The sequence below is a fragment of the Salvelinus sp. IW2-2015 genome, linkage group LG20 (assembly GCF_002910315.2).
Source record: "Salvelinus sp. IW2-2015 linkage group LG20, ASM291031v2, whole genome shotgun sequence".
NCBI lineage: Eukaryota > Metazoa > Chordata > Actinopteri > Salmoniformes > Salmonidae > Salvelinus > Salvelinus sp. IW2-2015.
In genome coordinates this window covers 20965094-20992377 of record NC_036860.1, presented here as the reverse complement: position 1 = coordinate 20992377, position 27284 = coordinate 20965094, and the positions used below count along the sequence as shown (strand labels likewise).

Sequence of the window (27284 nt, the reverse complement as noted above, 5' to 3'; positions counted from 1 at the left end):
ACAAGAGAGAGATCCTGACCAAACCAAAATAGAGACATAAAAAGATCTCTATGGTCAGGGCGTGACAACCAATAACCCGATGGTCACTCTGACAGAGCTCTAGAGTTCCTCTGTGGAGATGGGAGAACCTTCCAGAAGGACAACCCTCTCTGCAGAACTTCACCAATCAGTCGTTTATGATAGAGTAGCCAGACGGAAGCCACTCCTCAGTAAAAGGCACATGACATCGCGCTTGGAGTTTTGCCAAAAGCACCTAAAGGACTCTCAGACCATGAGAAACAAGATTCTCTGGTCTGATGAAACAAAGATTGAACTCTTTGGCCTGAATCCCAGGCGTCACATCTGGAGGAAACCTGGCACCATCCCTATGGTGAAGAATGATGGTGGCAGCATCATGCTGTGTGTCGAGCGGTCATTCTCGGCCTTAAAGCGAATCAAAACGTATTCCAGAAATGCTACTGGACAGACTCGGCTTTCAGCATTAGCCTCCATGTCGATAGAAAAGGACTTATTGGTGGAACTAAAACGCACAGATAGACTGTACAACAGAGTCATTGAAGTCTTCTTGAGGAAAGAAAGGAGGAAGGATTTTGTGTTCAAATAATCAGTCTTTGGTGAGTAGGCATACAATGCATGTTATTTTTTATTAAATGTGTATGTATGTTTCGCATTTTATTTCGTTAATATTAAATACCCTATATATTAACAAAATAAAATGGCAAATAGCCTATGTTGCAAATTATTTGTTTTCTTTTATTTTCAGTGAATAGTTATGTGTCTTTATCATCACGGTGAAACTACTTTGGGTGCGACAATGCGCTGTTTAGTGAACACACTGTATTTATTTTTTKGGGGACTTAAAGCTCAAAGTTTGTGGACCAGAAATGGATAGAAGAAGAATATTAATATAACTCTGTTGCACTCGACTATGTTCTTGCCTATTAGTTGAACTGTACTGTATTCTACTCTTCCCCTGCAATTCTCTGGAAAAAATGTCAATTTCAAGGTGACGCAATGCCTGGTTATACTGCGTTTCTGTCTAAATGTATAGTGTCTAGAGCCATGGCATCATAATGATGATAATAAGAGGTGGATTAATTCGGGTGGGACTGTGTAGGACCTCACTGAAGGCCCAGGCGCCAGGCCCACGGCACGCTACTGCTGTATAGATAATATGTTCTCGGTCTGTACAATACTCAGAAATAGATTACGCGAAGAGTGTGTTTCATTGATTTCCAGAAAGCTTTTGATTTTGGAAAAAGGGATTTTTTTTAGCCTATAGTTTGTTAAAGATTGATGGGACATTTTATCACGCAATCCAGTCTCTTTACAAAGTACCAATTGCTTGTGTGCGTGTTAATGAATAACGTACAGATTGGTTTCAAAACACACTCCGGTGTAAAACAAGGAGACACCTTATCACCAACTTTATTTGCTATGTTTATAAATGACTTGGCAAAATAAAGTAAACAGTTAAATATTGGAGTAAGATGATGAAATGCTAAGTATGAAATGCTTTTATATGCTGATGATATTATTTTGATGGCAGAAACTGAACAAGCCCTGCAGAACATGTTATTATGTGCTGTCAATTGGTGTATACGATGGAGACTCATGATCAACCAGACAAAAACACAGATAATGACTTTTAGAAAACCAGGTACTAAGAGAAATGTTTTTCGGTTTCGTTTTGGTGAAGATTGTGATTTACCCGATTTATTGGATATTAATAGTTAACGATTATTTACTTAACRAATAGTAGGACATTTCTGTTCTGTTTAATTCTGTGTTTCTGTAAAGGGATGGTTTCCATTCTAGCTTCCTGCAGTTAGTCTGGGCGTATGGTCAAGGAAATGGGTTTTGCTAGAGACAGCTTGAGCTGACAATGACTTGGTGATAAAAACCTAAAGCTGGCATATCATACACAAGATGTGGTGTCTGTGACCCGGGATAGAGATAGCCTGGAAGAGTTTAGAACAATCCCTCATTGTCTCATTTTCCCGGCATCWGGGAAACTAAGCCGGGTTGGGGGTAAAACATCCCATGGAGATAACCAGGAGATGGACCCACGTGGCTTATGAGAGGGGTGGAACCAGCCCTGACTAAGCATTTTAGGTCCTATATAAGATCTCTGTTTTTTCATTATCAGTTAGTCAAGACTGTTGGGTTGACTAGTCTCATTATTGCAATAATGAATCGATATTGAATAAAGATGATTGTTTGAAGAAATGACAAAGTCTCTCTCACTTGATTAGAATTAGAATATTCCACGACAAGACTTTCTTGAGTTTACTAGCTATTATAAATATTTTGGTATTTTTATTGATGAAAAACAAAAACACTCAAAGATATTGGTTATGCTACGTATTCCAAACTGTATCAGACATGCGTGTGTCCTGTTCTTGACTATTCAKCAGGAGTGTGGGGTGCTAAGAGGTATTTTAAAAACGAACATGTTCATAGCAGAGCAGTATGTTACTTTTTAGGTGTCCACAAGTTTGCACCTATACTTGCAATAACTGTGGATATGGGCTGGGAACCCTGTGAAGTGAGATGGAAGGTGTGTAGGGTGAGACTTTGGAATAGACTGTTGGATATGTCAACTTCCAGAATAACTRATAATGTATCCATAAGGGATCTATCCATAGGGGGAGCAACTGAAATGGCTGACCTTTTTCAACAGTCTGACTGTGAACATCTGTATGAAAAACAAATTAMGGGAGACAGATATGATTAAAAAAACAACTGTTGATGCAATATGAAAAAATGGGTGGAGTAGATTAATCATGAACCCAAATTGACAACCTTTTGTTTGATTAAGGGTGCATTTGTGTGTGAGAGATATATGTTTAACCTACCTAAAAACAAGAGATTGCTATGTGCACAGGTAAGATCAGGGATATTGCCTCTGTGTATTGTGGTGAAATGGAAGTGGAAAGACTATGCAACTATTGTGAYCTCGATGATAATAGAGAATGAAACTAATTTGAACCTCTATTGCCCTTTCTTCCACGATATACGCTTGCTCTTATTCTAGAAAGCACACCAGATATACCCTGGCATTATGTTGCTGTGTAATGAASAGAAACTGAAATGTTTTTTTGTTCATTGTGTATTTCCGTTTGCGGAATATTTAGATAATGCCTGGAATAAAAGAAAAAGGGCTACCTATAATTAGATTGTAAAAATATTTAGCTCTTATGTGGTAATTGGCACATGTGTACAGTTGAAGTCAGAAATTTACATACACCTTAGCCAAATACATTTAAACTCCGTTTTCACAATTCCTGACATTTAATCTTAGTAAAAATGTCCTGTCTTAGGTCAGTTAGGATTCACCACTTTATTTAAAAAAATGTGAAATGTCAGAATAATAGTTGAGAGAATGATTTATTTCAGCTTGTATTTCTTTCATCACATTCCCAGTGGGTCAGAAGTTTACATACACTCAATTAGTATTTGGCAGCATTGCCTTTACTTGTTTAACTTGGGTCAAACGTTTCGGGTAGCCTTCCACAAGCTTCCACAATAAGTTGGGTGAATTTTGGCCATTCCTCTTGAGCTGGTGGAACTGGGTCAGGTTTGTAGGCCTCCTTGCTCGCACATGCTTTTTCAGTTCTGCCCACATATTTACTATAGGAGTGAGGTCAGGACTTTGTGATGGCCACTCCAATACCTTGACTTTGTTGTCCTTAAGCCATTTTGCCACAACTTTGGAAGTCTGTTTGGGGTCATTGTCTATTTGGGAAGACCATTTGCGACCAAGCTTTAACTTCCTGACTGACGTCTTGAGATGTTGCTTCAATATATCCTCATCATTTTCCTTCCTCATGACGCCATCTATTTTGTGAAGTGCATTCTCCAAAAAGTACGATCTTTGTCCACATGTGCAAACCGTAGTCTGGCTTTTTTATGGCGGTTTTGGAGCAGTGGCTTCTTCCTTGCTGAGCGGCCTTTCAAGTTATTCGTCATAGGACTCGTTTTACTGTGGATATAGATACTTTTATACCTGTTTCCTCCAGCATCTTCACAAGGTCCTTTGCTGTTGTTCTGGGATTGATTTGCACTTTTCGCACCAAAGTACGTTCATCTCTAGGAGATAGAACGCGTCTCCTTCCTGAGCGGTATGATGGCTGTGTGCTCCCATGGTGTTTATACTTGCATACTATTGTTTGTACAGATGAACGTGGTACCTTCAGACATTTGGAAATTGCTCCAAGGATGAACCAGACTTGTGGAGGTCTACAATTTTTTTTCTGAGGTCTTGGCTGATTTCTTTTGATTTTCCCATGATGTCAAGCAAAGAGGCAGTGAATTTGAAGGTAGGCCTTGAAATACATCCACAGGTACACCTCCAATTGACTCAAATGATGTCATTATCATAAGCTTCTAAAGCATGACATAATTTTCTGGAATTTTCCAAGCTGTTTAAAGGCACAATAAAGGCACAGTCACATTAGGGTAAAACTTCTGACCCACTAGAATTGTGAATATAGTGAATTATAAGTGAAATAATCTGTCTGTAAACAATTGTTGGAAAAATGACTTGTATCATGCACAAAGTAGATGTCCTAACCGACTTGCCAAAACTATAGTTTGTTAACAAAACATTTGTGGAGTGGTGGAAAATTKAGGTTTAATGACTCCAACCTAASTGTATGTAAACTTCCGACTTCAACTGTATATAGATTCTGTATAGGCTTGTCTTCCATATGAATCTTCTCTTTGTGCCAGACTGGGTTGAAATGCCTTCTCTGTCTTTTTTTCTGTATTTATTTATCTGTATATGTTATGTATGTATGTATGTACGTATGTATGTATCTGTATGTATATTATTTTACTGCTCTAGGGATATAATTATTGTTTCGATAACCTTATTTACTATTATGTATTGATTTGTACCTTACATTTTTTCACTCTTTATCCGATGTGCAATGCAGAGAACACCAGAAGAAGAATTATAATTGAATTAACACTGTGAATTATTGTAATGTTTGTTTATGTGTCAATTAATCCCATAAGGGATGGGTTGCCAATTTGGGATTAACAGCAGTGTATTTGATGAGTCAAAAGAGATCCAAAAGGGTCAATGCAGAGAATCCGGGTAGCTATTGGTTAACTATTTTGGGGGAGGAAGCTGTTCAGGGTCCTGTTGGTTCTCTACCCTCTGTAGCGCCTTGCGGTCGGATGCCAAACAGTTGCAATACCAAGCAGTGATGAAGCACGTCAAGATGCTCTCAATGGTGCAGCTGTAGAACTTTGTAAGGATCTGAGGGCCCATGACAAATCTTTTCAGCCTCCTTATGTGCAAGAGGCGTTGTCGTGCCCTCTTCACRACTGTGTTGATGTGTGTGGACCGTGATAGTTCCTTAGTGATGTGGACACAGAGGAACTTGAAGGGTGCGTGCTCGGCCCCGTTTCCTGTAGTCCACGATCAGCTCCTTTCTCTTGCTGATGTTGAGGGAGAGGTTGCTGTCCTGACCTGACCTGTCTCTGACCTTGTCCCTGTAGGCTGTCTCATCGTTGTCTGTGATCCGGCCTTCCACCGTTGTGTGGTCTGCAAACTTAATGATGGTGTTGGAGTCATCTGCGGCCACGCAGTGGTTGGTGAACAGGGAGTACAGGAGGGGACTAAGCAAGCACCCCTGAGGGGCCCTCGYGTTGAGGGTCAGCGTGGCGGATATGTTGTGGCCTACACATCTGGGAGCGGTCCGTCAGGACGCCCAGGGTCCAATTGCAGAGGGAGGTGTTTAAACCCAGGGTCCTTAGCTTAGTGATGAGCTTGGAGGGCACAATGGTGTTGAATKCCGAACTCTARTCAATGAACCGCATTCTCACGTAGGTGTTCCTTTTGTCCAAGTGGGAAATGGCAGTGTGGAGTGCAATATTGCGTCATCTGTTGGGGCGGTATATGAATTGGAGTGGGTCCAGGGTGCCTGGGATGATGGTGTTGATGTGAGCCATGACCAGCCATTCAAAGCATTTCATGGCTATAGATTTGAGTGCTACAGGGCGATAGTCATTTAGACAGGTTACCTTGGTGTTTTTTGGCACAGCGTGGTGGTCTGCTTGAAACATGTTAGTAGGTATTACAGACTTGGTCAGGGACAGGTTGTTAAATGTCAGTGAAGACACTTGCCAGTTGGTCAGTGCATGCTTTGAGTACCTGTCCTGGTAATCCGTCTGGCCCTGCGGCCTAGTGAACGTTAACCTGTTTGAAGGTCTTGCTCACATTGGCTATGGAGAGCAAAATCACACAGTCATYCGGAACAGCCTCGAAGCACGCATAGAGGGTATTTAGCTCATCTGGTAGGCTTGTGTCACTCGACAGCTCGCGGCTGGGTTTCCCTTTGTAATCGATGATAGTTTGCAAGCCCTGCCACACCCTCCAAACATCCGAGCCGGAGTAGTAGGATTCGATATTGGTCCTGTATTGACGCTTTGCCTGTTTGATGGTTCGTCGGAGGACATAGCGGGATTTATTATAGGCGTCCGGATTAGTGTCCCGCTCATTGAAAGCGTCAGCTCTAGCTTTTAGCTCAGTGCGGATGTTTCCTGTAATCCAGGGCTTCTGGTTGGGATATGTACGCTTCATTGGACCACTTGCGGGAATTCCTGTTTGAGTTTTTGCTTGTAAGCAGGAATCAGGAGAATATAGTTATGGTTAGATTTGCCAAATGGAGGGTGAGGGAGAGCTTTCTACGTGGAGTAAAGGTGATCTAGAGTTTTTTTTCGTTTCTAGTTGCACAGGTGACATGCTRGTAGAAATGAGGTAAAACTGATTTCAGTTTTCCTGCATTAAGGTCAACGGCCACCAGGAGCGCCGCATCTGGGTGAGCATTTTCTTGTTTGCTTATGGCCTTTTACAGCTCGTTGAGTGCCATCTTAGTGCCAGCATCAGTTTGTGGTGGTAAATAGACAGCTACGAAATATATAGATGAGAAAACTTTTTTGTAAACATTTTTTTGTGACAAAACCATCAGTAGAGTTAAAAATGTGATGGAAACCCATTGAACTTGTATTTTTTATTTGGTACATGGGAATTTAATCGCAAAAGTTATTTTTATGTGCATTATGTCATCACGTACAGCCATTATATCCGCAGTTTGATGGAAACACATCTCTGGTGGGAAAATGTATATATTGTATTTATGCAGATTTTTTTATATTCACATGAAAGTCTGTCGCCAATTGGATGGAAACCTAGCAAGAAATGTTGATTTCTCTCTCTGTCCTTGATCTCGCTCTCTCTCTCTCTCTCTCTTTCGCTCTCATCTCAGCTACTCGTGCTCGGAGGTTTTCCTCAGGTGGAGAGGAGGATGGATGGAATCAAAGTCTTAACAGGGTCAGTATGACACAATAAATGCTATTCAAAATATTGTTCATTAGTATTTGTGACTGAGAAAGCGTGGACCAATAAAAAGGAAATCATAGCAATATACATTTGATTTCATATTATTTATTTCTCAGAATGTTTTATTTCTAAAAAAAAAATCAAATGCAGAAAGATTCAGTAAATATCTCTGAGACTAGCATTACTCAACATTGCTTGTTTGTTGTGGGGTAAAAAACAAGGCTGTAAATATTTCATGAATGTTGTCTACAAGGCTAAACAGGGCTTCAGCCCCAGACATTATTCATATTGTACTGGTCAGACCATATTCCTCTCTTTCTCTGTCTATTTTACCTCTCTCCTTTTCCTTTCACTTCTCTCTTTATCTCTCTCTCTCACACTCATTCTCTCCCTCCCCCTCTCTTCCCTAGCTCCAAGGTGGTATAGGCCGTATGATTCTGAAGGAGGAGATGAAAGCTAGGTCGGGTTCCTATGACAATGACCCATGGGGCAGCGCCCGAAACTCCCGTAGCGGCAGCAAAGAGGCCCTGCACAACGTGGGCTACAACAACACTGTCAACGGATGTAAGAACACCATTATGCACTTATATTACAGCTCTGATAAAGATTTAGTACTGGTGCTAAACACCAGTCCATAAACATCACTGTCATCCTTTTATCCACACTGACATAGCATTGAGGCTAGATTGTGAATCTCAGTGTCGGCAGTATTTGACAAGCCAGTTGTTTTCTCTGTTCTSTCATGCGCATTGCTCACCCGGATCCTGGTGCTATATGAATAGCTATGGGGAAGGTGTGCCTGTCCGACCTTAGCTAGCTTCTCAGCAGCAGTGTGGAGGTGAGAGGAGGGCAGAGTGCCAGGGGTCTGAGCCAGAGAGAGATGGGAGATGAGTCAGTTAAATCCCAGCCTCTGATGGACTGACTGACTGACAAATGCTGTTATGAGAGGAGCCGCTCCATAGTGACTCAGCGGTCCAAAAATATAATATATGCCTCCCAAATGGCCCCCTATTCCCTCTATAGTGCACTGCTTTTGACCATAGTAGTGCACTACACAGGGAATAGGTTATTTAGGATGGACACCATGTAATGTACCACCTGGAAGTTATGCCTGTACGTCAAGATTGTGTATAAATTCAAGTGCGCATATCAGGTTGCCATACCTGATATGTGGTCAGATCTTCCATCCCTGTGGCTTTGGGAATTAATGTATCGGTCTCTGTACAGACAGACAGACAGACAGACAGACAGACAGACAGACAGACAGACAGACAGACAGACAGACAGACAGACAGACAGACAGACAGACAGACAGACAGACTGAACAGACAGACAGACAGAGAGAGGTGTTGCTGTGTCCTCTCCTGCTGTTAATGAATTAGTCAGGGAGAGACAAAGTCCCCAGCTTCAAGTTGCAGCACATAAACATACCCACCTTGACACACACAGAGGTAATTGAACATTCTGTATAGTGCCTTGCAAAAGTATTCAGACCCCTTGGAATTCTTCATATTTTATTGTGTTACAAAATGGGATTAAAATGTATTTAATTGTCCTTTTTTTTTTATCTACACAGAATACTCTGTAATGTCAAAGTTCAACAACAACAAAAAAGAAGATTAATAGAAAATCAATAACTAATATAGTAGTTGCATAAGTACTCAGCTCCCTAAGTCAATATATGTTAGAAATACCTTTGGCACTGATTACAGCTGTGAGTCTTCTTGGATAAGTCTTAAAGAGCTTTGCACACCTGGATTGTGCAATATTTTCACAATATTATTTTCTAAATTCTTCCATTTCTGTGAAGATGTTGGGGATCATGTCGAGACAGCAATTTTCAAGTCTTACCATAGATTTTCAAGCATATTCAAGCCAAAACTGTAACATTCACTGTCTTCTTGTTTAGCAACTCCAGTGTAGATTTGGCCTTGTGTTTTAGGTTATTGTCCTGCTGAAAGGTGAATTTGTCTCCCAGTGTCTGGTGGAAAGCTGACTGAACCAGGTTTTCCTCTAGGATTTTGCCTGTGCTTAGCTCCATCCCGTTTCCTTTTTATCCTGAAAAACTCCACAGTAGTTGCCGATGACAAGCATACCCATACCATGACGCAGCAACCACCATACTTGAAAATAAGGAGGCACTTACTCAGTGATTTGCCACAAACATAAGGCTTTGCATTTAGGCCAAAAAGTGTATTCCTTTGTTGTGTTTTTTTGCAGTATAAATATAGTGCCTTGTTGCATACAAGATGCATGTTTTGTAATATTTTTATTCTGTGTATTTGTGTTCTTCTTTTCACTCAGTCATTTAAGTTATTATTTTGGAATCACTACGTTTTTGATCCATCTTAAGTTTTCTACCATCAAAACAACTCTGTAGCTGTTTTAAAATCACCAATGGCCTCATGGTAACATCCCTGAGCAGTTTCATTCCTGTCCTGCAGCTTAGTTCAGAAGGACAACTGCGTCTTTGTGTCTGGGTGGTTTAATATATAATCGACAGCGTATGTATTAACTTGACCATGCTTAAAGAGATAGTTAATGTTGGATTTCTTATTGTTACCCATCTGCCAATCACTGCCCTTCTYTATGAGGCTTTTGAAAAGCTCTCTGGTCTTTGTAGTTGAATCTGTGCTTGAAATTCAACACTTGACTGAGGGACGTTACAGATGTTGTATGTATGGGGGACAGAGGAAGGGTTAGTCATTCAAAAAGTGTCCTGTAACGTTTTTATGTGATTTGTTAAGCACTGTGCAAGACATGCACAATGCTGCGCATCCCAACACACACACACACACACACACACACACACACACACCCAACACACACACACCACACACCACACACACACACACACACAACACACACAACACACACACACACACACCACACAACCTTGGCCTTCAGCCTTCTTCCATGATTAAACTGCATACGAAGCCAGCACGGGAGAGAAATCCTATACACTGCGACCAACTGACCCTATTTATCTATCATGTCAGTTTATCATCTCTCATCTCTAATGATAACGCACAGGCAGGTAGAGAGCAGAGCAGAGCAGGGAGGAAACGGTGCTCTGCTGGAGATGTCAATCAGTCCCACATGCTCGTAGAGCTGAGACTGTGTCGTAGGTAACCATGTGTTTCTGGCTGCTCTGATGAAGGATGTGCACACTTACATCGAGCCTCCTCTCTCCTATCTCCTCCTTACTCATCACATTAAGTGTATGTTTACATGTTAGGGTGTGGAAACGAGAGTGAGAGAGCGAGAAGGAGAATGTGCGTTTTGTTGTGTACTGCAGGGCGTACATACATATGACTTCCCCCACCGCCCCACTCCAGTTGAAGGCTTATGTCCCTCTTCCTGTTTTATTGATGAGTCATTAAAGCTGCCGCCATGTTTAAAGGATGTTGTCATTCTCTTTGGGGAAAGTGAGAACACAACCAACAAAAGCACCAGCCAGCCACACTGACTAATGTGATGCACATGAAAGCTTTCTTAAGGAGCCATTGATTTGGGTGTTTAACCTGCCTGTGGGGGTGCATCCCAAATGGCACCCTTTTCCCTGTATTGTACAGTACTTTTGACCAGGGCCCATGGTCAAAAGTAATGCACTACACTACCGGTCAAACATTTTAGAACACCTACTCATTCAAGGGTTTTTCTTTATTTTTTTACTATTTTCTACATTGTAGAATAATAGTGAAGACGTCAAAACTATGAAATAACACATATGGAATCATGTAGTAACCAGAAAAGTGATAAACAAATCTAAATATATTTTATATTTGAGATTCTTCAAAGTAGCCACCCTTTGCCTTGATGACAGCTTTGCACACTCTTGGCATTCTCTCAACCAGCTTCATGAGGTAGTCACCTGGAATGCATTTMAATTAAAAGTGGAATTTGTGGAATTTCTTTCCTTCTTAATGCATTTGAGCCAATACAGAAGATAGTATACAGAAGATAGCCCTATTTGGTAAAAGACCAAGTCCATAATATGGTAAGAACAGCTCAAATAAGCAAAGAGAAACAACAGTCCATAATTTCTTTAAGACATGAAGGTCAGTCAATATGGAAAATGTCAAGAACTTTGAAAGTTTMTTCAAGTGCAGTCTCAAAAACCATCAAGCGCTATGATGAAACTGCCTCTCATGAGGACCGCCACAGGAATGGAAGACCCAGAGTTACCTCTGCTGCAGAGGATAAGTGTTATTTAATAGTTTTGATTTCTTCACTACTATTCTGCAATGTAGAAAATAGTAAAAACAAAGAAAAACCCTAGAATGAGTAGGTGTTCTAAAATGTTTACTGCTACTGTAAATAAGGAATAGGGTGCCATTTGGGACTCACACGTTAATACACATTTGGTTGGGAGATGAAATGGTTGTTCATCACACTGAACCCACTTTTATTTAAGTCCTCCTTGTTGTATATCTCTTGTGTTCTTGTTAAAGTCTTTGTTATATGTGTTAAGTCCTACTAGGACAAACAGTGGCATTGTTGTCTGGCATTGTTCGTACAGACCTCTTCCATCTCTCCATCCTCACTGTAATCCATGAGAAGCTGTGTCATACTATAGCTTCTAGAGCATTGTTTTTCTCGAACTTGAGGACCACAGCTGCTATGTGTTTGGTATCTTTCATTATTGTCATGACCCTGGATTCAAGACTGATTTGTATCAGGAGGGTCTTTTAAGAATCTGTTGAGAAACCGTTATAGGATCTTTATGAGACCAGATGAGAACACTTAACCATGCACCTCTACAAGCAGAGGCTGTATCTAACCATGTCAACCCCCCCTCCCTCTCTCCCCCCCGCTCTCTCACTCTCTCTATCTTTCTCTCGCTGTCTCCGTCTGTCTCCACCTATATATCGCTCTCTCTGCAGCTCCTACCAGATCTCCCTACAATGCAGGCAGTGGTGAGTGATATGACTCAGTGTCCTACTGTGCCTTGTCTGTCTGTACAGCGCTGAGGGTCATCACAAGGGCACAGTACAGTTATATCAGTGTATGCAAGATGAGCTCTTTAGCCATGTCACTCATCTGATATTGATTGATTCATGTATATTRCAATGTATATTACAATGATCATTACAATGACAACAAATGCCATTTTAATGAAATCAATTATGCTCATACATGATTTACACAAGGATTACAAATCATGCACGTTGCATAGTAGAGGTTAAAAATAACAATGAAATAAAAATGTAAGATACAGTACATATTCTGCTGCATAATGGCTTTTGATACAGGCTTTGACATTTCTTTGTAATGTCATTGCCCGTAAATGAAAAAGACAGAGAGAAAGACAGGGATTCTCCGTTGTGTTTGCTCTTAGCGCCCCCTGCTGTCTCTTATACAGATCTGCATGTGTTCTCTGTTAGAAATGCTAATTGCCCCATCCGTCACTGAGTGTTTCCACTGATGTGTGCTGTGTTCTGCTGGGACCCAGTGTGTGGGTGTGTTGTAGCTCACAGGCTGAACGGCAGGGATGCTTGTGTTTGCTCACTTCCAGACTCCTTCATCGCCAAGTCATCCTCGTTGCCCGGGTACGGCAGGAACGGACTGCACAGGGTGAGTTCTCTGAGAGTGGGGGGTGTGACGAATGAGGGGGGCGGGGGGGTGTCACAGGGTGTGGGGGTTGAACATGGGCCCTGTGGATCCAAATCAGGTCAAGACCAATAACTTGTGGCTATGGCCTGATGTGGGCTTTGGGTAATAATTGTACTTGTTGTCTGTCTCTTTCAGCCCCAGAGTGCGGATTATTTCCAGTACGACAGCAGCAATGTAGTGAACTGGGGAATCAGAGGTTAGCAAAAATGGGTTTGCCTTTCAATGTCATGACTTGAATACAAAATACAGAACCAATGAGAATATGTATACATGTGCTGATCAGTTCTTTTTCTCTCTTTTTCTACAGAATACAAGGTAAGATGTTATGCAAATTCCGTAACAAACTGACCATCACTAAACCAAAGATAAGCTGACAGTAGAGAACTCTAGAACAGAAAAGAGGAAATTGAGCCCAATAAGAAAGGAACAGTGAGAGTGTCGTCCTACTGATCTGCTGCTATGGCTCTGAGAGGAAGTCATTCATCTGTACTTCAGAGGAAGTACAGATGAATGAATGACACGGGCAAACGTCTTTGAGTCGTTGGCAATAGGATGGGTGCCATTACTTAGTCTGCGTCTGGTGTGAAAATCTAAACACGTTGAACGTTTTGCTCATAACCACAGTGTGCCACTCCTCCCTCAGATCTACCCATATGACGTGTTGGTAGTCACCGTAAGGGGGCGCAACCAGCCCCCCAATGACGTGGACAGAGCCAGACTAGAGGTGAGTTTCTCTCAGGTTTGTAAACATGCGAGTAATGAAAACCTCTCACTTTACGTACTATGGAGCAAGTCGATTGTATTTCTATTTCTGAGATGGTTATGACAATGTCACTCCAACAACACTAACGTATGTGTTTAATCTCTCTCTGCCAGCGCCACCTGTCTCCTGAGGAGTTCTACCGGGTGTTTAGGATGACTATGGCTGACTTTGACCGGCTGGCACTGTGGAAGAGAAACGAGCTGAAGAAACAAGTCCGGTTGTTCTGAAAGGACTGGCGTGTAGAAGCTCAGTGTAGCAGCCTGCTGGGCTTAACRTTAGAGACGCCTAAGTCCTCACTGAGAGCCATAATAACTAGTCTGGATAGTCCGCCACACTGGCCAGAGACACAGCAGAACCAGAACTAGAACCAGCATGGTTCTAGCCATAGACATATAATGCATTTTAATTCTCTGGTTCTATGGTTCCATCACATGCTCTGGGTCAGAGATACCCATCTAGTCTGAGTCTATACATCAATAATATCTCTGGTGAAAGAGGAGTAACATACTACTACTCCTCCCAAGCTATGTCTGTCCGTGGAAACCTACATCTGCAGAGAGGTCTAGACCATGCTAGTTCTGCCTATGCTTTCAGTATTATGTGTTTGTTTTATTATTACGAGTTTAACTATAGTTCATGGCTGTCGTGTCATGAGGTTATAGCATCTTTGAAGCCTCTTCTAGGTTGCGGGTTTGGAAAGCTCTGAGACATTGGCTTATGGTCAAGCAGGAAAGAGAACACCAGCAAACAGAACGTGCTACCAGATTAGCCTTGTCTTTGCTTTCTTTACTCGAAATATGTTGTTTCATTCACCGCCTTTTTTTTTTTTTTTTACAGTGAGACTAAAACTTGATTTCTTTATAGAGCGAGGGTTCACCTCGGAGCGAAAGGCTAGATTGATATAGTGTGGTAGCCTACCATTGAATTAAATGAGTGGATTATATTGTATGTTTACTGAAAAGCCAAAGTAATATTAATAATGTTAAGAAATTATGATTTTAATTATTTTTGTAAAATGCATAAACAGACTGAATGCATGTTTCCAGAAATGGTTCCCGTGTGAGTATGAGACCAGGCTCTTGCCTTCGTACTGAAAGTTCATTGATTTACTATACTAAATTGATGAAAAGGATCTGAACAATGTAATGTAAGTATTGGAGTTCTGGATTATTTAGTACTCTCAATTTCAATTGAACCAAAGGACATGTCATTTACAGTAATGGAATATCATGTTATAAATGGATATTGGATTGTATTTAGAGCTGGGATTGTATTTAGGATAACAGGTGACCTGTGAGTGACTTGTCATGGGGAGACTTGACCTGATTCTATCTCAACACATAGAGATGGAGAAAATGAATAGAGATAGAGATGAATAACATGGAATCTGAACTGCTTCTAAATACATATTTAGAAAGTGGATTGAAGGGATTGGTGTCCAGAGGTCTGGATAACAGATGAATTAGTGGTATGGATCTGAATTAGATTACAACTCAAAGGGGTTGAATGGAATCTTCCCTTAACAATACAATGTGAGGAAGGAAGGAATCGGGGTGAGGGAATTTTGTAGATGTTGAAGTGGAATTGATTTGATGGAATTGTCCTGATTGGTCTGTGTTGACGCCGGTCCCAAATGATAACCAGGGTTGCTGTGCTAAAGCTTACACTATAGTGTACATACAGTAGAACTAAGAATTCTCCTGTTGGTTTTTGAAGAGGTGACTYGTAGTTATCAAATAGATTATCCAATATTGTTGGTACATTATATACATGCAAAACTGTCCCTTTTCGTTATTTCCTGTTTCTTTTCCCGTTGTTTCCCTTTTTATTTTTGTCCCTTTTGTTATCCTGTTGTTTCCCCTTTTATTTCTGTCCCTTGTTTTCCTGTTGTTTCCCCCTTCATTTCTGTCCCTTTTGTTTTGCTGTCGTTTCCACTTTTATTTCTGTCCCTATTGTTTTCTTTCTTAGTATATACATGCAAACCTGTCTCTTTTCTTTTCAATTTTATTTGAATGGTCTGTTATGAGGTTGTGTCAGAGGAAATAATGGTTCTGATTGTTAGTGTAGGGAGCACTGCCTTTATCAGACTGTAATATTAGTCATACTGACTAGCAGTCATTTAGTATAACTACTCTTACTGCCATCTTTGGTAAAGGCTGTTTGTTTTATTGATTAGTTTGTGTGTGTGTGTGTGTGTGTGTGTGTGTGTGTGTGTGTGTGTGTGTGTGTGTGTGTGTGTGTGTGTGTGTGTGTGTGTGTGTGTGTGTGTGTGTGTGTGTGTGTGTGTGTGTGTGGTGTGTGTGTGTGTGTGTGTGTGTGTGTGTTTGTCACAAGATATCATAGACATTTACAATACTAACAATAATGTACAAACAGTACTTCCAGAATTCACAATCTCATCTTTTAATCGACATTAATTATAAAAGCTTTGGGCGACTTTTACATTGATGTTTTCATTTTGTAACTGTACAAAGCAATCCGCTTATTATTTATTTCCCTGTCAGACATACTGCCCAATAAATTATGTATATATTGTATTTAAATAAATTCAGTTTACATGTGGATAAATGTCTGTGTTGATTGTGCAAAGGTGATGTCATCGTGTGTAGTAGCACAGTAGCCAATAGGATTCGCTCTATATTCGCTTAGGTCCCTGTGAGCGCGAGCAGATGAGGTGAATTCGCAGCTGTGCCTCATTTCTGTGTCACTTTACGCCACGCATGGGGGATAAATCGTGTAATGCATCGCAAACTCGGCCAAAATCAATGAATGCGAAAGAAAAACCGGCTTGGAAAACACACATGGATACCAGTAGCGATAACTGTAAGTAACGGTCCTATTTCTACCATAATGGCATGCAATGAATAGCGAAAACTAGTATTGGTAACTATTGAAGGAAAGTTTGGACATATCTCTATCCCTATCTCCCTGTTACTGACATGATATATTAGTCTGATTTAGGCTATGTCATATCGCAGTAATGTAAAGTCGGTGCATAGATGCTGTGTGAGTTGAACACGGATTAATTCATCTAGTTTCAGTGGGGTGATGCAATATGATGCTAACAGAGTCCCTGTGGGAAGCTGAGCTGGAGTATGTGATGTGGCGCGCGCCGTGTTGGCTTGCCTCGGCATCTTCTCTGCGCATAGCAATACACTGTATTTTGTGGTGGAGGGAGAAATGAATTATTTATTTCCTAAATGTTCATTTATTTTTAGCAGAGCACTATAAGAATGTTTTTAATGACTAGAAAATAAAATCAGTTGAAGTTTCAAAAGCCTCCACATAATAATACAACATTATTATCTCCATGTAGATACAAAGGTATTACTTCTTGATCTAGTTTGAATATCATTTGAATAGAAAAAGGTAAGACCTAGTTAGTAGAAAACAGTTGTATTTTTTTTCTGTGTTATTATGAATGCTGTGCACCTCTCCCCCTACTCTGCATCTTTGTCATGGACCTTGACCTTTATCGGTGTTTCCTAGTTTTTCCCTTCCTCTCACTACCTTCTGTGCTCTGCTAGTTGAAGGCCAGGCCGCTGGGATTACTATTTATGACTGGAGTGAAAACGAACTACCTTACTCTGCATCCAGGAAGGCAGTCCGTCTTGTGCCCCAACAAACACCAGGAAAGAACACTCATTACCATGCATGCTGTTTGTTTCTAGCCACTGTGTGTGTGTGTGTGTGTGTGTGTGTGTGTGTGTGTGTGTGTGTGTGTGTGTGTGTGTGTGTGTGTGTGTGTGTGTGTTTGAGAGAGCGCATGCATGCGAGCATGCCTGTGTGTGTGTGTATACATGCACAGCTGACTGGAAAGAGCGCATGCATGCGAGCATGCCTGTGTGTGTGTGTATACATGCACAGCTGACTGGAAATTATTTTAATTTCTCTCCCTCTTAATAACTCATTCACAAAATAGGCAGCCATAGCACAAAGACACACATTGCTCAGTGACCTACAGTACATGTTGCATATCTAATGTGCTTTGCAATGGTATGTTCTAGCTACAGTACATTCCCTGTACTGTCTTTGCACATTTGTGTTTGGCCCACATTCTGTTCCCACAGGGTCGTTCCACCTCAAAAAGCACAAGAAAGAGGATTTCAACATCCATGTCTCAGATTGTGCTGAAATTGTTTAAAACATTATTTTGTTGAAATATAATTTGATCTCTGAGAAATTAAGCTAATTGATTGCACCCAAATTGGCTATTTTAATTTATAGGATTCATATAATATTCAATAAATATAGTGCCAAACATCCGATTTGGACCAAACTTCTTCCTACCATTGAATAAGACATGAGGAATCCAATTAAATGGAAAAAAGCCCCCCACAGGCCCCCCACACCCTCACCAAATCCCACCCCAACAACCAGTATATAGTATCAGTTCTCTATGTCTGACAAGTAGTATGGAGCTGTGGCTTGGAGTATTGCTTTTTCATACTATATAATGTATTCCTTGTGAATCTCGTGATGTCCTCCATGAAAGCAATTCAGTTTTTTCTTCTCTTAGAAAAAACTGTGTCCAGGAAACGGCCCGTGTGTTGTGTGTGTGTGTGTGTGTGTGTGGTTTATTCCTTAAAAAAAGGTCTGGATTAGTTAGACCATTCCTGGTGAAGAAGCAAACCATTAGGCTACAGCAGTTCTAATGGTATCAATGTTATGTTCTCTAATGGTCTTCTATGGTAAAAGACTCAAACACACACTGTAGTATTTTGCAATGGTAATAAAGTTGGGTTTAATGGTAAATGTCACTAATCACACTACATATAGAGATGTTTTCTCATATTTTTATTGAAAAATGTATGACTGCCAWGGAATGGTTTATAATTGTATTATTTTATTATGGTTTTCACAATATTTTGGTCACGAGCCCATTTCGCCATCCACGTTTTGGGATTGTAGGAAAAGTCTTCATATGAGCATTGCACCATAGGGATAGCCCTCTCAGAGAGATGCAATTATTCAAGGAGAGTTGGGTGGAAGCATTAGGTTGCTAAGAGAAGTACAAATTGAATTGCTTTCATGGAGGACTGGCTTGATTTGTGAAGATGACCACACAATTCATTTTCATTATCGGTTGTCTACCCAAAATACAAAAAATATATATTGTGATTCATTTATAAATAATAATAAACACAAGAGACCAGCAAACTTTAAAAAAGGGCAAAACCTGGTACTTTAACATGGTTTAACAGGAAATAAGGCAAGCAACTTTGAATGACAAATTTCTCTGAAAAGGGWAAGAAAACATCACCAGATTCACAGGGMATACAGATGCCATATCTTCATTTGATCATTCTGTTGTTGCAGGAATTTTCCTGCACAGCGGGAAATGCAAACTTGTACTGTATTTGAGGTTCAAAAAGGCTTCTAAAGTTTGCAATTTCTACTGTAAAATGTCAGACTTGATTTGCAAAAAATGGCCATTCATTATAATCTACATAATAAATCACATTTCCTGTTGCTGCAGGATTCTTTTTCTGCTGTAGCAAACTGGCTCAGATTACGATCCTACATCTGTACATTCAGGCCCGGCTCCAGGATGACATGCCTGATGGGACATTTAAAATATAACTAGAGCCCTAATAAAACAAGGTTCAAACGTATCTGAAATGTAGCCGTACACATCAACAACCGTTGTTTTATATAATAACACAAGAAAGACATGCGCCCCACTAACACATACTGTACAAGTGTATCCGAAATGGCCTCCTAAGTGGTGCARCGGTCTAAGGCATTGCATCGCAGTGCTTGAGGTGTCACTACAGACCCGGGTTCGATCCCTAGCTGTGTCGCAGCTGGCTGCGACCGGGAGACCCATGAGGCGGCGCACAATTGGCCCAACGTCGTCCGGGTTAGGGGAGGGTTTGGCCGGTCGGGATGTCCTCGTCCCATCGCTCTCTAGTTACTCCTGTGGCGGGCCGGGCACATGTACGCTGACATACCATACTGACAGTTTTACGGTGTTCCTAATGTTTGGTATACTCAGTGTATGTATACTGTATTCTAGAAATTATTCATACCTCTTAAATTATTCCACATTTTGTTGTCTTACAGACTGAATTCAAAATGGATTAAATATATATTTAATACCCCATAATACCCCATAATGACAAAGTGAAACATGTTTTTAGATTATTTTTTTTTAAATGTATTGAAAATGAAAACCAGAAATATCTCATTTACATAAGTATTCACACCCCTGAGTCAATACATGTTAGAATCACCTTAGGCAGTGATTACAGCTGTGAGTCTTCCTGGGTAAGTCTCTAAGAGCTTTGCAAACCTGGATTGTACAATATTTAAAAATGATTGAAGCTCTGTCAAATTTGTTGCTTATCATTGCTAGACAACCATTTTCAAGTCTTGCCATAGAAGTCTTGCCAAGTCAAAACTGTRACTCAACCACTCAGGAACATTCAATGTCGTCTTGGTAAACAACTCCAGTGTATACCTTGTGTTTGATGTTATTGAAGCAGACTGAACCAGGTTTTCCTCTAGGATTTTTCCTGTGCTTAGCTCTGTTCTGTTTATTTGTATCCTAAAAAACTCCCTAGTCCTTTCCGATGACAAGCATAMMCATAACATGATKCAGCCACCACCATGCTTGAAAATATGAAGAGTGGTACTCAGTTGTGTTGTATTTTCCCCAAACATAATGCTTTCTTTCAGGACATAAAGTTAATTTTATTTTCCAAMTTTTTTGCTGTTTTACTTTAGTGCCTTATTGCAAACAGGATGCACATTTTCWAATATYTTTATTCTGTACAAGCTTCCTTTTCACTGTCATCKAGGTTAGTATTGTGATGTAACTACAATGTTGTTGATCCATCCTCACTTTTCTCTTATCACAGCCATTAAACTCTGACTGTTTTAAAGTCACCATTGGCCTCATGGTGAAATCCCTGAGCGGTTTCCTTCCTTTCTGGCAATGGTGGTATTGATACACCATCCAACGTGTAATTATTAACTTCACCATCCTTAAAGGGATATTCAATATCTGCAATAGGTGCCCTTCTTTGTGAGGCATTGGAAAACATCCCTGGTCTTTGTGGTTGAATCTGTGTTTGAAATTCACTGCGCGACTGAGGGATCTTACAGATAATTGTATGTATGAGGTACAGAGATGAGGTAGTCATTCACAAATCATGTTAAACACTATTGTTGCACACAGAGTGAGTCCATGCAACATTGTTACTTGTTAAGCACATGTTTACTCCTGAACTAATATAGGCTTTTTTACTAATTTGTAAGCATTTCTCAAAACATAATTSCACTTTGACATTATCTCTCCGGGCGCAAAACCTGAAACCAAATGGGAGGGTTAGGGGGGGTGACTCGTGTCGGTGGCGGCTCCGGTGCGGGTCGTAGCCCCCCCCCCCAGACCCCGGATCCGACCATGGCGCCGGGCTGAATGACGTGCCAGGACTGGGCATCGGCACAGAGAAGGGCTCCGGCCCTGGAGCTGGGTTGGACGCCGTGCCTAGACTGGGCATCGGCGCAGAGGAAGGCTCCGGACATGGAGCTGGGTTGAACACCGCGCCCGGACTGGGCACCAGCGYAGAAGAAGGCTCCGGCCATGGAGCAGGACTGGACGCCGTGCCTGGACTGGACATCGGCGCAGAGGAAGACTCCCGCCCTGGAACAGGACTGGACGCCTTGCCTGGAAGAACCGGACCGTTGACCGTCGCTGTAGGTTCCGGACTGTGGACTGTCACGGGAGGTTCCGGACAGTGAAACGTCGCCGGGAGGTTCCGGACAGTGAAACGTCGCCGGGAGGTTCCGGACAGTGAAACGTCGCCGGGAGGTTCCGGACTGTGAAACGTCGCCGGGAGGTTCCGGACTGTGAAACGTCGCCGGGAGGTTCCGGACTGTGAAACGTCGCCGGGAGGTTCCGGACTGGGAACCGTCGCCGGGAGCTCTGGACTGGGAACCGTCGCCGGAAGCTCTGGACTGGGAACCGGCACAGGTGGCACCGGACTGGTGACACGCACTTCAGGGGAGTGCGGGAAGGAGGCACAGGACGTACCGGACTGGGGAGGCGCACTGGAGGCCTAATGCGTGGAGCCCGGCACAGGTGGCACGCGAACTGGTGACACGCACTTCAGGGCGAGTGCGAGGAGGAGGCACAGGACATACCGGACTGGGGAGACCACTGGATACCTGGTGCGTGGAGCCGGCACAGGTGGCACCGGACTGGTGACACGCACTTCAGGGCTAGTGCGGGAAGCTGGCACAGGACGTACCGAACTGGGAAGGCACCTGGAGGCCAGATGCGTGAAACCGGTGCAGATGCGTGAAACCGGTGCAGATGGGGTTTGTGGCCGTGGTCCCCGGCGTCGTCGCTGTCCTTCCATACTCCTTGGCGACTCCCGCCAAGGAAGGGTCTCGTGTCCTCTCATGTCCCTCCAAGTCCAAAACTTCCTTACCTCATTTTCACACTGCTTGGTCCTTTGTTGTTGGGATATTCTGTCACGAAATGAGAGGACCAAGGCGCAGCGTGAATTGAGTTCCACATCTTTAATACAAGTGGAAACTAGAAACAAAATAACAAACTTACAAAGACCGTGACGACGGTGGCTCAAACACCTAACCAAACAAATATCCCACAAACACAGGTGGAAAAATGCTACCTAAATATGATCCCCAATTAGATGCAACGATTACCAGCTGCCTCTAATTGGGAACCAAACCAAAACACCAACATAGAAATTTTAAAATAGAACACCCCCTCGTCACGCCCTGACCTACTACACCATAGAGAAACAAGGGCTCTCTATGGTCAGGGCGTGACAGAACCCTTTCAATGGATCCTCAAATAACTTTTTGAAGAACCTTTCGGGGTTCATTTTTTTAGCTACCCCCCTATTATTATTATTATTATCATTATTAATAATAATAATAATACGCATGACAATAACAACACTAACACAATATTTTAGTTCTCAGTGTTTATTATGATTTTAGTGGCAAAGCTGAATAAAAAAAATCTAAATATGAGGTAAACTCCGAGCAGAGCCACAATTCCAATGGGTATATCCTCTGGTGTGTTGATGTTAATGTGTTGATGTTCTCCATATCCATAGCCAGAATGATTTTGCAGTGCATGGTGATCGTACAGGTTTCGTGTTATATTAATCAGAGGTGTAGGGAGGTGAAGTCTGTGAATCCAAAAAATAGTAATTATACAGATGATTAACAAAACATGCACACGACAGAATTCATACCCTGGTTTTTGTGGTGAATGCGAATGGGGAAAAAAAGGTATACCTTGTCCATAATGTAGAGGCCTATGGGATATTCATTGAAGAGGTAAGGGAGGATGGTAAATGTGATCAGCATAACATAACGTACCAATAGCAATTGACATGCCTTTGTATGCCTCCTCGTCTGTATACCTGCAGACACAAAAGTGAGCAGTTCAGTCATCTCCACCTAATACAGCTAGCCTTCAACATATTCTTATAGCCTGCAGTACATATTCTTAMCTCTTTGTTGATTGATATCCATTGAATTGTGTCCATTTTCTGTTTTTAGAAAGATTTGCACAAATGTGAAAAGATAGATGGTATCTTCATAAAACAATATCAATTTAGATCATACAAGGGACCTTAAATTTAGATCTTTACATTTTTCAGTTAAGTGCCTGCACCTGCTGTCCTTTCAAATCCAAATGTTTCAGTTAGGTTTTTTAGAGTGCACCATAAGTCCCATTAGAATAAATATGTGATTCATGTTCTCCTTGTCCAAATAAAAGAAGCTTAACTCAAAAGGTCTCCACCTATGCACTGAGCGCTGAGAGAAGTTCACAMTCACTTGGGACACGTCAATACATATGTATGTACAAACACATCAAAGTTGGAGTGGAGTCGAATTGAACTCGAAGGTAAAAGTGGACAAGGGATGTCTCACAGGATGAGGGCTTTGGATAAACAGTATAGTGCTTGTTGATTTAGGAATGTATACAGAGTGTGATCTACTGCAGAATGTTACCGTATAGAATTCTGTGGGGCATGAAAAGGTATTTCCTTCTGAATCTTACCATGACAGTCTGTGTAACTGGGGCCCTGTTTTTTTTCTTCTTCTCCTGAACACGTTACCCGACTTGGAAAAACTGGGTCCTACTTATATAATATACACCAAAAGCCACTGCACATGGTAGGTCAATTCTGATAGAGTTGTACATATTTTCAGGTACAGTAATTTGGTGKTTATCGTCGAGGATTCCTCGAGTGTGTCTGGATTAAGACCCCTCTCACAGCTGTGCACATGGCACACTCCTATAAATACCCTGGGCCACAGAGACAAAGCCCCCAGTCTTCTGCTGCTCATAAGGCCTGACAACGTAACACTGTCTGTCTCACACACTGGAATGCCTGCTGAGACCAGCCTGACCAACAGCTCTCTCTCTCACATAGAGGCAGGGTGAAATCATATGCTATTATGGAGATATGAATAGAGATGTAAGAGCCGAAGTGGTCTTTGTCCGAGAGTGGCCCCCAATGCATGAAGGAGGACTCTGTATCTGCTGACCCCAAGGTCAAGGCCCCTAGCAGGGGAGGCTGAGATACTTTGACTGGGCTGGGGGTTTTATCATGGTCATAGATGGGAGTTTGCTGAACTGAGACCTCATTTTCATGACTTGTCCCTCCTCTAACCTCTGAGCGTGTCACGGATAGCCAAGCAGGTCGTAGAATAACGATAAGAGACGTAGAGAGAGCTGTTCAAGCACGCACATCCCTAAGAGGTTTGGAGACATTTTAGGAATGATTTGAATTCCCTCCTCAAATCTCACAAAGCGCCCCAGGAAGCCCATTACACAACCATCCTCACTGTTCACTTCTCAAGTATGTYGGTTATACTGTGTAATGTGTGTGTGTGCAGCATATTCTAGACTTCACAATATTCCTCCATCTCAGTAGAGCTGTTGGGGGTGTCGTTCTGCAAATGTACAAATATAACTCCCGTGACTGCATGATTGAGGTCTCATGACTGGGTCTTTAGACTGTGTCTTTGCTGAGGAGTCTATCCACTCACAAACACAACAACACACACTCTTGTATCTCTCCATTCTTCGGCAGTATGGTCTAAAAAGGGTTTTGTGAGGAATAGGGGGGGGGGGGGGGTGATACTAGGGGAATCATTCTCTCTTGGGGTCAGTGTGGCAGGAGCAGGACAGGCTGTGCCTCCGGACAGATGAGGTCCAGTAGTTTCTATCATGGCTGTGCTGCTGATAAATAGGTCTGTCCTCTGCAGAGCATTGTCACAAACTTCCTGTTGATGTGCTGTAAACCGCTTTGTGTTGAAATAATGGGAGAGCAGCATCCTGAGTCTAAATAGAGACATTCACAAAAACAACTGAGATGGTAAAATAGTTGATGCTATGGTGTGTTATTCTTGCAATGTGGTGGTGGCGTCTTGACAATGAGGATGCGGCCAAAGTAAAATTTTTTGTAGACTTCCCGAAGACTCAAAGTCAGTCACACTGACCAGTTGTTGTAATGGAGCATAGACCACCTCTGGGAGATGGATATTCTCAGGAAATATCTCTTCTCCTGAACGTGTCTTATAATGCTTCCCTTCTGTTCTCATTGCCTTTTAATCTTCTGAGGACTGCCCTGGTGTCATTACTATGTAATGACACTGTTGCCAATGTCATCCTACAACGCTGTCCTGTTCTTCCCTCCCTCTGAGTGCTGTGGCCTGTTTGTCTGTCTGAGATCTGTGATTGACCCAGTCCAACTTGTTGTTGTTGTCAACATTGAATTACATCCTCTCTCCCATGAGGGCCATGTGGCCTCCATGTGACGGGTCTGGTTGCACAAAGGCCCTCTCTGTGGATCCTCCGCGGTCCTCACTGAGTGTGATGAACAGCAAGCCTCCTTCCCACAACAGCTGATGTGCATCTTCAGAGGGAGTCTGTCCTGTCTTGGTTGTGTACTGTAGGGAGGACAGGGCAGGTCAAACCAGACCCATAGCTCTCTTTCCTCTCAGCTCTCTCACATAGCTCGCTCTTCTCCTAGACTGGAGACCATCGTTGTGTGCAGATATATCTCACTAAGCTTTGGTCTGGAGGGCACATTACTGGACAGCGAGATAGGAGACATACAGCAATGTGATATCATTAAGACTCACAGACAGAGATAGAATCAGCTGTCTTTTGTGCGATGCAAAGGTAAAAGAAGGTGATGGGATGAAGGCGATGATGAAGTGCATCTTGGATGTTGTAAGGGACGAGCGTATAGGAATAGGAAGCAAAAGGGTTGATAGAAGCTGCTTCATCAGCCTAGACGGGAAATCTCAGCTGCAGGACATAAGGTGTCCACATCACCAACAAACTATCATGGTCCAAACACACACGACAGTTGTGAGAAGGGCATGATAACACATTTTCCCCTCGGGACTGAAAAGATTTGGCATGGGTCCCCAGATCCTCAAAACGTTCTACAGCTGCACCATCGAGAGCATCCTGACTGATTGCATCACCGCCTGGTATGGCAACTGCTCGGCATCTGACAGTAAGGCGCTACATAGGGTAGTGCCTACGACCCAGTACATCACTGGGGCCAAGCTTCCTGACATCCAGGACCTATATACTAGGCAGTGTCAGAGGAAGGCCCAAAAATTGTCACCCTAGTCATGAGCTGTTCTCTCTGCTACCGAACAGCAAGCGGTACCAGAGCGCCAAGTCTAAGACCAAAAGGCTCCTTAACAGCTTCTACCCCCTAAGACTGCTGAACAATTATCCACCGGACTATTTACATTGACCACACCACCACCCCTTTGTTTTTACACTGCTGCTACTCGCTGTTTAATATCTATGCTTAGTCACTTTACAAATTACCTCGACTAACCTGTACCCCCGCACATTGACTCAGTACCGGTACCCCCTGTATATAGCCTCGTTATTGTTATGGAAATGTATTGTGTTACTTTTTGATTGATTAGATTTTTTAGTAAATATTTTATTAACTCTATTTCTTGAACTGCATTGTTGTTTGATTTCATATCCATGTACCCATAATGCCGATCGATGCCTCTGGACCGCACACAGCTGCCTCCCAACGCCTCTGCACATATCAGCTACAGTGTGTGTGTAGTTTTTTTGTTTTTTTGTCTAATTTCTAACATTGCCTTGTCGCCCTTTCTTTTTTGTGTGAGCGGTAAAATCCGACAGGCTATAATCTCCAAAAGTATATATAAAAAGTATGTGGAACCTCTTCAAATTAGTGCATTTGGCTATTTCAGCCACTCCCATTGCTGACAGGTGTATAAAATCGAGCACACAAACATGCTATCTCCATAGACAAACATTGGCAGTAGAATTGTCTTACTGAAGGCTCAGTGACTTTCAACGTGGCACCGTCATAGGTTGCCACCTTTCCAACAAGTCTATTCGTCAAATTTATGCCCTGCTAGAGCTTCCGGGCAGCTGTAAGTGCTGTATTTGTCACACCCTGATCTGTTTCACCTGTCTTTGTGATTGTCTCACCCCCCTCCAGGTGTTGCCCGTCTTCCCCATTATTCCCTGTGTATTTATAC

The 27284-nt window shown here is 42.2% G+C and overlaps 2 protein-coding genes across 5 annotated transcripts in view; both read left to right on the top strand.

Moving 5' to 3' along the window:
• Nucleotides 1-16250, top strand: part of ablim3 (actin binding LIM protein family, member 3) — a 117748-nt gene extending 101498 nt beyond the window's left edge. The window contains exons 14-21 of the mRNA XM_070449724.1: nucleotides 7281-7345; nucleotides 7765-7918; nucleotides 12241-12273; nucleotides 12873-12931; nucleotides 13106-13166; nucleotides 13278-13285; nucleotides 13614-13694; nucleotides 13847-16250. Of these exons, the coding sequence (XP_070305825.1) occupies nucleotides 7281-7345; nucleotides 7765-7918; nucleotides 12241-12273; nucleotides 12873-12931; nucleotides 13106-13166; nucleotides 13278-13285; nucleotides 13614-13694; nucleotides 13847-13960 (575 nt within the window). The 3' untranslated portion in view covers nucleotides 13961-16250. The remainder of the gene's footprint in view (nucleotides 1-7280; nucleotides 7346-7764; nucleotides 7919-12240; nucleotides 12274-12872; nucleotides 12932-13105; nucleotides 13167-13277; nucleotides 13286-13613; nucleotides 13695-13846) is intronic.
• Nucleotides 16251-16400: 150 nt separating this feature from the next.
• LOC111981270 (actin filament-associated protein 1-like 1) overlaps nucleotides 16401-27284 on the top strand; it is a 44373-nt gene continuing 33489 nt past the window's right edge. For 3 of the 4 annotated variants that reach the window (XM_070449266.1, XM_024012474.2, XM_024012471.2), the window contains exon 1: nucleotides 16402-16556. In XM_070449266.1, coding sequence (XP_070305367.1) covers nucleotides 16454-16556 — 103 coding nt within the window. In that variant the 5' untranslated portion in view covers nucleotides 16402-16453. Of the gene's footprint in view, nucleotides 16557-27284 lie in introns of all 4 variants that reach the window. The other variant, XM_024012472.2, reaches the window with a different exon arrangement.